Raw genomic sequence first — 12,028 nt, 5'->3', positions numbered from 1 at the left:
ATAACACATTGATTCAAGGGGTTGTGTAGCGCAACCCCTCTCAAGGGGATGCCAGCGCAATAGATTGCTTCTCCGATCCAATTGTCAACCTCTCCTACCCGTGGCGAATCCTCGTTCATTAACAGCCGAGGCTCTGGCGACCCCGAACTCCTGATGGATGAGGGGGTGGGAGGGCGGAATGGCCTAGAAGGTTTCATGTAGTCATACCAAATCGTTCTCGAGATGATCGTGCTAGTACCGTTATGGTGCTTGTTACCGGAACGTACCGGATCTCCATCCGGCAAAGGACCATCAACATCGATAACACTTCCCAAGGCCTTCGAGGAGTGTCTTTATCGCTACACAACAAGTGAAAATTGTTTTATGCATGCATGAAATAATCATGATTTATCAATGATCTTATGTTTGTAAACACTTTTCTGAATTTCATCTGCACCTATAAAATTTAGGACTCCCTGATCTCTCCAGTTTTTTCGCCTCGCAAAACCTGGCATTATCACCGATTAAATCCTCCGCGACCTTATTTACAATATGGACGCCCCAAATGTCGACCATTTGGAACATACACGTCTATCTTGATATCAGACATCGGGATATCTCCGCATCCGCCCCCCTTTTGTGTCGATATCAAAAATATATTTTTAAGCAGTTTGAATTATGGAGCTCACAGTGGGGGAATAAAAAAGGACACTGTGTGGATTAGACTCCTCGTGGTTTTTCTTTCACATGAATGTAGAATTGTGTAAATCATTGTATGTTATTTGCTGGGATGTCTTCGTTTTTCGCAGATTAATACACTCTTTGGCAGTGAGCACCTTTAGCGTCACTATGTGAATGATGTTAAGGAGTCATAAGGCGACATTCCTCCGCAGGTATGTTCGCAGTATTCTAACAGGCCTGCAACCTTCTCCGTTGAGTTTCACTTAAGTCAGGCGGCTGGCCAATTGCCTTGAAAACAATGGCTCTTTATCATTCCCCCAAACGCTGGCAGAAAGTAACTTATGTATTTAATTGCGCCTTAGTAATGTATAGGAATGAACACTAACCACTGACAATTTTTCGGCGCGGTTTCTAAAATCCATGGCTAATGTCTCACATAAATTAATTATTTGAATTTAGTTTTTCCTATAGAAATTTCAAAAAATATCAATAAAAGTTGAATTCAAACTATTTTCTTTGTTTTTTTTTGCCCTTCCCTTTTATTACATTTCACTTCATTTGAAACATATTTCAAAAGCGTGACGTCAGAGCAGAAGTTTTACTTTTTGTTGTTGTCTTTAATGCGAGATCTGTTGCTTGGTTCATGCAGTACTACGTGCAACAGTACTACGTTGTGCACCCAAGGACCAGTGCTGACTTTATTTCGAACGCCACAATTTCCTTTAGTGGGGCCTGACTGTCTGACTGAGTATGGCCATTGTTTCATTGGAGTATCAGCGCTGAAGGTTCAGCTTAGCGCACCAACATATGGCGAATACTTCCGCTTGAAAGCTGCTCGTATGTGCTTTTAGAGGTACTGATATTTTGGCTCTGGGTCCGGAGACTGTCTTCAATCCCCTCTGGCGTCTTCGAACCAGGGCCGTAGAGAGAAAATCCGGGCCCGGGACTAAAAAAAATTACGGCCCCCTATAAAAAATCCACTAATACATTTGATTAACGTGAATTAATGACGTTTCATTCATAAATCATTATTGATGGATTACATCAAAAAAAATTTTTGCCACATCAACTAAATGATTTTTGGCTAAGAGCTGACAATAAAATTAACCCAGAATATTTAATATTTGTTTTATTTTATTGTAACGTAGAAATAAAATTCTCTTTTAACAGCCACATATTATTTCAAATAATCTTTTCTAGTTATTTGCTAACATTTTCATACATTTCTGATGAATTTAATGATTATTATAAATTTTAATTATCCAATATAGAATGTTCGGATATCAAAGAGTGGCTTTACTTGCTTTTTTCGCTGCAAAATTTTTTATAATAATATCAAAATTTAACTGTCTTGCCAAAACGTCGATGGCACTACGCTGCCGACTGTCCAACACTCCAAAATCTTGGGTGTGACGTTTGATCAGGATCTACATTTTGGTGAGCATGCAGCAATTGTAACGAAAATCCAGAGCCTGAAAGAAGCTACAGGCCTGCCAAATGCTCGGTGAATCCAGTACCCAAAGAACAGTACCCAAAACTTGCGGAAACGCACACTCCCCAGGGAAACGCGAGTCACTCTTCTCAACTTCGATCTGGATACTGTAACAGATTAAACTCTTACCTATCCAGAATTAACCCCGACATACAAAATGTATGCCTTGCTTGCAAATTGTACCCACATGACACCAACCATCTCTTCAAATGTAATGTGGAACCAACGCCTGTAACACCACTCACATTATGGTCCACCCCTGTTGAAATAGCAAGTTTCCTTGGACTCCCGTTAGAGGATATTGATAACAATTTGTGATCGGTCGCACCTATTGGATGGGGCGAAGCACTGCTACAACAAAAATTTGTTGTTGTTTGATTTGTCTTAACCCTGCCAACAACTTTCAGATAATTTTATCGTCTATCGTCAAGAAGTAACTAATTCGATGCGATATAAATTCATTTCACAAGCAAACAAATACTTTACCGAATTTTTTTCCTCCATGCAGAAATTTAGAACATAATTAACTGTAACGTTATCAATTTCGCTTTATTTCAATAATTTTTAAGAACTCTTTTTGCAATTAAAAGTTTTTCATTTCCTGAACTTGCAAAAATACTTTATTGTGGTAAATGATTCAAACAGATTTTTTAAATATTAAAAAAGTTGAGCAACCTCAAAGTTTTTCTTCAATCTTTTTATTCGCAAGAACATGCTTTCGAAAGTATATGAATTCATATTCATTTCACCCAGCTTTAGCACGACATTGGCGAAGGTATCTCTATTGGCTTCCTAGGCTTCTGGCCTAGAAGGTTCAACGAGGTCATATTAAATCGTTCGAGTTGGTCGGGCTGGTACTTTAATGGTACTCGTTACCGAAGCGTGCCGGGTATATATCCTGCAAAGTACCATCAACATCGATAATGATTTCCAAAACCTTCGGGAAGTGTCTTTATCGCTCCAACAACAACAAAATAGATAGCTTTAGCAATAGATAATTTGTTCTACTTACCGCCCCAAATGCCAATTTTTAACTGCTTTTTATCCAAATTTTCCACATAATCGCCGAGCACTTTGTTTAGCACATCGGTGACAACAGATTCGAAAACCATATTGTAGACGCAGCGGCTGCCGCTTCTTCGAAGCCTGACTAGGCAAGTTCACTGAGTTGTATACTATTTGGCTTTAAAAACCAGCAATTGGATGATAACAATTTTCAAATATAAAAAAAGGAAAACTGTAATATTCACTTCAATCAGCGAATTGCACACTTCACAATCAATTGCAGCTGAACAAACTGTATTTTATTGATTTTATTCTTTAATGTGCGTAGATAAATATAGGGCACTTGGTCATAAGGCGATTAAAGATTCCAATGTGTTTTAAATTTTCTTCTTTTTGGAGATTTTCACGACTTTCTTGTTTATTGCCATTAAATATGTGCTGATATAAAGAAAAACTATTATATATTTATGACATCATCAAAGCACAATTGATGGGAATTTTTTATGCTTCACTACACTAAGCCATCGCCCAATGCTACTTTGAGTTTACACTTAGCTTACATTTCCCCACAAGTGGTGCGAATGTTAGTAATTTTTATTTTTTCTTTTATGTCAATAATTTAAAACCACATATTTTTCCCCGAATTTTTATCAACACAATACCAGAGAGAATGCGAATTATTTCCACCAACGTCGTAAGAAAAATTTTATGCATTATAAATTTTACCAAGTAGCGCAACTAACAGCTGATGGGTGAAAATTCGCACATTCACACGCACAGTTCTCGACTCAGTTTCATGAAAAAAATTTAGATTTAACTCAAATTTTAAAGTGAGATAATCCTTACGAATTTATGTATATAGAATATATAAGGCGTTTTTGTTGTTATTAAAACTATAGATTTATTTATATTAAAGCTTTTATCATTTTTTTTATAACCTTGAAAAAACTCCGAATACCATTCCTTCATTATATGACATTCGACTGCCTAGTCCACTGCCTTCCACTCTATTCGCAACATAACCTCTATTTAAGCTGCCAAACTTATAGTAAACAATGATTTTATCTGACCAAAAAAATTATGTCAAAAGGCACGAATCTGGCAGAAAACGAAAATGCAGATAACAGCTGTTAACTGTTTTGTTATTGGCAAGGTTGCATTCAGTGCACGCATCCCGTAATGCCACAACCGTGTATTTTTAATTTATGAAAAAAGTTACTGTCAAATGACGTAACCCCTTTGAAGTTTTATTATTTTTCTTTAAATTGTCATTGACGATTTTTCTTAACGAACGAACAAACATTTTAATTTCGTGCAAGTTAATTTTTTCCTTGCGAATGTTTATTATTTTCAATCAAATTCTAAGCCAAAGAACTTTTAATCGTCTGTGGTGATGCAAAGTATTTTGTCCAGTTCAGGAACCTAACATCAAAACCATGAAATATTAATTAAGGAATGCCGCAGGGCGTGTTCCATCCCCACTATTGTATAATTATTACACATCGAAGCTGACTTTCCCACCCGAAGCACTTACCATTGTTTTCTACGCCAATGCTTACACGATACTTGCAACAGGTCCTGCCTTTTCATCTATGCGCTTTGCTGTAAAATTAACAACTATCTTCCTAGCCTTTCGTGTTTTTTCGCCTTATGAAATTTGGCATTATCATCGGCCAATTCTTCAGCGACCATATTCACCACGTGAACCAAAAAAGCATCGGAAATGTCCTAGCCGATAAATGCCAGGCTAACCCCGTTCTCAGAGTCCAATATCCGAAGCTCCCCGTTGAAGAAAGCCAAATCCCCGGGGAATCACTCTGGCACAACTTCCAGCTGAATACCGTATAGGTGAAACTCTTCTCTATCCAGAATCAACCCCTATATACATAATGTATGTCCTGCATGTACGACACCAACCACCTTTTCAGTTCCAATGTGGAACCAACGCCTTTGGTACAAAATTGTTTAAACACCAAATTTCCGAGGATATGGCAATTTCTGAGTGATTGCACCTATTAGATGGGGCAAAGCACTGCTACAACAACAACCAAACGGAAATGCATCACATTTAAGGCATTCTATCTTGATATCAGACATCGGGATATCTCCGCATCCGCCCCCCATTTGTGTCGATATCAAAAATATATTTTTAAGCAGTTTGAATTATGGAGCTCACAGTGGGGGAATAAAAAAGGACACTGTGTGGATTAGACTCCTCGTGGTTTTTCTTTCACATGAATGTAGAATTGTGTAAATCATTGTATGTTATTTGCTGGGATGTCTTCGTTTTTCGCAGATTAATACACTCTTTGGCAGTGAGCCCCTTTAGCGTCACTATGTGAATGATGTTAAGGAGTCATAAGGCGACATTCCTCCGCAGGTATGTTCGAAGAATTCTAACAGGCCTGCAACCTTCTCCGTTGAGTTTCACTTAAGTCAGGCGGCTGGCCAATCGCCTTGAAAACAATGGCTCTTTATCATTCCCCCAAACGCTGGCAGAAAGTAACTTATGGATTTAATTGCGCCTTAGAAATGTATAGGAATGAACACTAACCACTGACAATTTTTCGGCGCGGTTTCTAAAATCCATTGCTAATGTCTCACATAAATTAATTATTTGAATTTAGTTTTTCCTATAGAAATTTCAAAAAATATCAATAAAAGTTGAATTCAAACTATTTGCTTTGTTTTTTTGCCCTTCCCTTTTATTACATTTCACTTCATTTGAAACATATTTCAAAAGCGTGACGTCAGAGCAGAAGTTTTACTTTTTATACTCAGTTGAGCAGAGCTCACAGAGTATATTAACTTTGATTGGATAACGGTTGGTTGTACAGGTATAAAGGAATCGAGATAGATATAGACTTCCATATATCAAAATCATCAGTATCGAAAAAAATTTTATTGAGCCATGTCCGTCTGTCTGTCTGTCCGTTAACACGATAACTTAAGTAAATTTTGAGGTATCTTGATGAAATTTGGTATGTAGATTCCTGGGCACTCATCTCAGATCGCTATTTAAAATGAACGATATCTGACTATAACCACGCCCACTTTTTCGATTTCGAAAATTTCGAAAAAATTATAAAAAATGGCCGAAGTCCGACCACAACCACGCCCACTTTATCGATATCGATTGGTAACTGGATTGGTTTATTGACACAAAATATAACTTTGGAAAAAACTTTGTAAAATGGGTGTGACACCTACCATATTAAGTAGAAGAAAATGAAAAAGTTCTACAAGGCGAAATCAACAGCCCTTGGAATCTTGGCAGGAATACTGTTAGTGGTATTGCATATATAAATAAATTAGCAGTACCCGACAGATGATTTTCTGGATCACCTTGTCCACATTTTGGTCGATATCGCGAGAACGCCCTCACATTTACATCTAAGGGCCACTCGCTTTTAAAACCCTCATTAATACCTTTAATTTGATATCCATATCGTACAAACACATTCTAGAGTCACCCCTGGCCCACCCTAATGGCGATATCTCGAAAAGGCGTCCACCTATAGACCTAATGCCCACTCCCTTTTAAAATGCTCAGTAACACCTTTCGTTTGATACCCATATCGTACAAACATTCTAGAGTCACCCCTGGCCCACCCTAATGGCGATATCTCGAAAAGGCGTCCACCTATAGACCTAATGTCCACTCCCTCTTAAAATGCTCAGTAACACCTTTCGTTTGATACCCATATCGTACAAACTTTCTAGAGTCACCCCTGGCCCACCCTAATGGCGATATCTCGAAAAGGCGTCCACCTATAGACCTAATGCCCACTCCCTCTTAAAATGCTCAGTAACACATTCTAGAGTCACCCTTGGTCCACCTTTATGGCGATATCTCTAAAAGGCGTCCACCTATAGAACTAAGGATTACTCCCTTTTAAAATACTCATTACCACCTTTCATTTGATACCCATATCGTACAAACACATTCTAGAGTCACCCTGGCCCACCCTAATGGCGATATCTCGAAAAGGCGTCCACCTATAGAACTAAGGATTACTCCCTATTAAAATACTCATTTGATACCCATATCGTACAAACACATTCTAGAGTCACCCCTGGCCCACCCTAATGGCCATATCTCGAAAAGGCGTCCACCTATAGACCTAATGCCTACTCCCTCTTAAAATGCTCAGTAACACCTTTCGTTTGATACCCATATCGTACAAACATTCTAGAGTCACCCCTGGCCCACCCTAATGGCGATATATCGAAAAGGCGTCCACCTATAGACCTCTGCCCACTCCCTCTTAAAATGCTCAGTAACACTTTTCATTTGATACCCATATCGTACAAACATTCTAGAGTCACCCCTGGCCCACCCTTATGGCGATATCTCGAAAAGGCGGCCACCTATAGACCTAATGCCCACTCCCTCTTAAAATGCTCAGTAACACCTTTTATTTGATTCCCATATCGTACAAACACATTCTAGAGGCACCCCTGGTCCACCTTTATGGCGATATCTCGAAACGGCGTCCACCTATGGAACTAAGGATCACTCCTTTTCAAAATACTCATTAACAGCTTTTATTTGATACCCATATCGTACAAACATATTCTAGAGTCACCCCTGGTTCACCTTTATGGCGATTGCTCGAAAAGGCGTTCACCTATAAAACTAAAGCCCATTCCCTTTTAAAATACTCATTACCACCTTTCATTTGATACCCATATCGTACAAACACATTCTAGAGTCACCCCTGGTCCACCTCAATGGCGATATCTCGAAAAGGCGTCCACCGATAGACCTAAGGCCCATTCCCTCTTAAAATGCTCAGTAACACCTTTCATTTGATACCCATATCGTACAAACAAATTCTAGAGTCAGCCCTGGTCCACCTTTATGGCGATATCCCTAAATGGCGTCCATCCATAGAACTATGGCCTACTCTCTCTTAAAATACTCTTTAATACCTTCCATTTGATACACATGTTATACAACCACATTCCAGGGTTACCCTAGGTTCATTTTCCTACATGGTGATTTTCCTTATTTTGTCTCCATAGCTCTCAACTGAGTATGTAATGTTCGGTTACACCCGAACTTAGCCTTCCTTACTTGTTGTAGTTGTCTTTAATGCGAGATCTGTTGTTTGGTTCATGCAGTACTACGTGCAACAGTACTACGTTGTGCACCCAAGGACCAGTGCTGACTTTCTTTCGAACGCCACAATTGCCTTTAGTGGGGCCTGACTGTCTGACAGAGTATGGCAATTGTTTCATTGGAGTATCAGCGCTGAAGGTTCAGCTTAGCGCACCAACATATGGCGAATACTTCCGCTTGAAAGCTGCTCGTATGTGCTTTTAGAGATACTGATATTTTTGCTCTGGGTCCGGAGGCTCTGGCTTCAATCCCCTCTGGCGTCTTCGAACCAGGGCCGTAGAGAGAAAATCCGGGCCCGGGACTAAAAAAATTTACGGGCCCCCTATAAAAAATCCACTAATACATTTGATTAACGTGAATTAATGACGTTTCATTCATAAATCATTATTGATGGATTACATCAAAAAAAATGTTTGCCACAACAACTAAATGATTTTTGGCTAAGAGCTGACAATAAAATTAACCCAGAATATTTACTATTTGTTTTATTTTATTATAAAGTAGAAATAAAATTCTCTTTTAACAGCCACATATTATTTCAAATAATCTTTTCTAGTTATTTGGTAACATTTTCATACATTTCTGATAAATTTAATGATGATTATAAATTTTAATTATTCAATATAGAATGTTCGGATATCAAAGAGTGGGTTTACTTGCTTTTTTTATAATAATATCAAAATTTAACTGTCTTGCCAAAACGGATGCAACACAAAGCGTGGCAAGTCCTAAAACTCGCTCTTTAGATGAACACGATCTATGAAAGTCTTTCATTCTTGAAAGGACGCTGAAGGAACGTTCTGCACTAGATACAGTGACAGGTATCATATATTTGATCCTGGCATCGACCGCAGGGACAATGTCTTAGAACGTCAAGGCCTATCTGTCCGGTCAGGCAATGCAAATCTAGAAATCATCAACATCTACATCCCTCCTGTCACCTGTTGCCCCAGTGGATACCGCCCTAAAATCGAGGCCTTACTCACTGGCAACAATCGCATTATCTTAGGCGATTTCAATGCCCATCACGACCTATGGCATTCAAACTTGCGGGCGGACAGTAGGGGTGAGATGTTGGCGGATCAAATAGAAGAAACGACGTTCTGCACAATAAACGGAGACGCCCCCACACGTATGGTAGGAAGCTGTCATAGCTCGCCAGATATCTCAATCGTGAGCGCAGAACTCGTAAACTGCGTCAACTGGCAGCCGATGGTAACATTGGCATCCGACCACCTGCCCATACTTATTTCGTTCGAGCGTACCGCCGACTTCATCGTCACCGAAAAACGCACTTTCATAAACTTCAAAAAAGGAAAGTGGGAAGAATATAAATCTGCAACAGACAGCAGCTTTGCTGCCCTCCCTATCCCGACTGATGCCCGCCAAGGGGAGCGTGCCTTCCGTAGGGTCATTGAATCCGCCTCGGCACATTTCATTCCCGCCGGGAGAATTGCCGAAATCCGGCCCCACTTCCCGGCGGAGGCCGCGAGCTTAGCGAGGGAACGCGACCTTATAAGACAGCTTGATCCAGGCGACTCCCAAATAAGGGATATAAACCAACGCATCAGATTGCTTGTGGACGAGCACAAGCGGGCGAAATGGGAAGAGCACCTAAGAGGTTGTAACCTCTCTACCGGTGTAGGTAAACTTTGGTCCACCGTAAAGTCCCTATCGAATCCGACTAAGCACAAAGACAAAGTTTCCATCGCCTTTGGCGATAAGGTGCTGTCGGATGCGGAAAAATGCGCGAGCGCTTTCTGCCGACAATATATAATGCATCCTACGGTCGACAAAGGTAGACGGAGAGCCTATAGACACACACATAAACACAAATTCAGCGCGTCACCAATCACCATCACCGCTAGAGAGGTTGAGGACGCCATTGGTCGCGCTAAACCATCCAAAGCAGTGGGCCCAGACGGCATAGCCATGCCGATGCTTAAAAACCTAGGGAAAGAGGGTTTCAAATATTTAGCGCATGTCTTCAACCTGTCTCTCTCCACCTTTGCCATACCCGAGAAATGGAAAATGGCCAAGGTGGTCCCGCTACTAAAGCCTGGGAACCAGCTAACGTAGGTGAGTCATATCGTCCGATATCTCTCCTATCGCCAGTGGCAAAGACGCTTGAAGCCATTTTGCTCCCTTATTTCCAAGCACAATTGCAGCTAGCCCCTCATCAGCATGGCTTCAGAAAACTTTATAGCACTACCTCCGCGCTAAATGTCATTAGCACCCAGATAAATTGCGGTTTGAATCAATACCCCTACCATAGAACAGTACTCGTAGCGCTAGACCTATCAAAAGCCTTTGATACGGTCAACCATGGCTCATTACTGCAAGACCTGGAAGGGTCTACCCTTCCCCCATGTCTTAAAAGGTGGACCGCAAATTATCTGGGTGGTCGGCAGGCATCGGTGCAATTCAGAAACAAAACATCAAAATCAAGGAGAATAAAACAAGGGGTGCCACAGGATGGTGTCCTATCCCCACTCTTGTTTAATTTCTACATATCTAAGCTACCTTCACCACCGGAAGGAGTCACAATCGTTTCCTACGCCGATAACTGCACAATAATGGCCACAGGCCCAGGCCCAGAGATCGATGAGCTATGCAATAAAATAAACGGCTATCTCCCTGATCTCTCCAGTTTTTTCACCTCGCTAAACCTGGCATTGTAACCGACTAAATCTTCCGCGACCTTATTTACAACATGGACGCCCCAAATGTCGACCATATTGAACATCCACGTCGATGGCACTACGCTACCGACTGTCCTACACCCCAAGATCTTGGGTGTGACGTTTGATCAGGATCTACATTTTGGTGCGCACGCAACCGCAATTGTTCCGAGAATTCAGAGCCGTAATAAAATCCTCAAATCCCTTGCTGGCAGTACCTGGGGAAAAGATAAAGAAACGCTCATGACCACATACAAAGCAATTAGCCAGCCGATTACGTGCTACGCGTCACCCATATGGTCGCCAAGCCTAAAAACTACCCACTGGAAGAAAGTACAGGCCTGCCAAAATACTGCTCTCAGAATCGCCACGGGCTGTCTTCTTATGTCCCCAGAACACCATCTGCATAATGAGGCGAGAATACTCCCCATCAGGGAGAGAAATGAGATGCTCACCAAACAGTTTCTGTTGAATACCCAGAAACCTGGGCATCCCAACAGACATCTGATTGACGAACCAGCACCGCCTAGGGGCCTAAGGAGTCATCTCCGTAAGCATTTTGAGGAAATACGGCACCTGAGAACCCAGCCGTATGAAGCGAAAAAACACAAGCAGGTCCTTGGTGAACTCCATAGACAGGTGTCGGACCTTTATGTCGGGAATTGCCCGGTGAATCCAGTACTTGAAGAAAAATATCCAGAACTCGCGGAAGAGGAACGCATACTCCCCAGGGAAACGCGTGTCACTCTTGCTCAACTTTGTTCTGGATACTGTAACAGGTTAAACTCTTACCTATCCAGAATCAACCCCGACATACAAAATATATGCCCCGCTTGCAATGTGTCCCCACATGACACCAACCATCTCTTTAATTGTAATGTGGAACCAACGCCTCTAACACCCCTTTCCTTATGGTCCACCCCTGTTGAAACGCAAGTTTCCTTGGACTCCCGTTAGAGGATATTGATGACAATTTGTGATCGGTCTCGGCTATTAGGTGGGGCGAGCATTGCTACAACAACAACAACAACAACAACAACAACAGGTAAAGTGCAAAAGGTTCGT

The 12,028-nt window shown here is 41.0% G+C and overlaps 1 protein-coding gene across 1 annotated transcript in view; it reads right to left on the bottom strand.

Moving 5' to 3' along the window:
• Positions 1–3,881, bottom strand: part of Vps13 (vacuolar protein sorting 13C) — a 108,753-nt gene extending 104,872 nt beyond the window's left edge. Inside the window, exons 1-2 of the mRNA XM_067774277.1 lie at positions 3,718–3,881; positions 3,165–3,595 (exon numbers count right to left, since the gene is read on the bottom strand). Of these exons, the coding sequence (XP_067630378.1) occupies positions 3,165–3,264 (100 nt within the window). The 5' untranslated portion in view covers positions 3,265–3,595; positions 3,718–3,881. The remainder of the gene's footprint in view (positions 1–3,164; positions 3,596–3,717) is intronic.
• Positions 3,882–12,028: the final 8,147 nt, after the last annotated feature.

Source organism: Eurosta solidaginis, chromosome 3 (genome assembly GCF_040869045.1).
Source record: "Eurosta solidaginis isolate ZX-2024a chromosome 3, ASM4086904v1, whole genome shotgun sequence".
Lineage (NCBI taxonomy): Eukaryota > Metazoa > Arthropoda > Insecta > Diptera > Tephritidae > Eurosta > Eurosta solidaginis.
The sequence above is the reverse complement of the archived record's forward strand: the minus strand, read 5'-3'. Positions and strand labels throughout refer to the sequence as shown.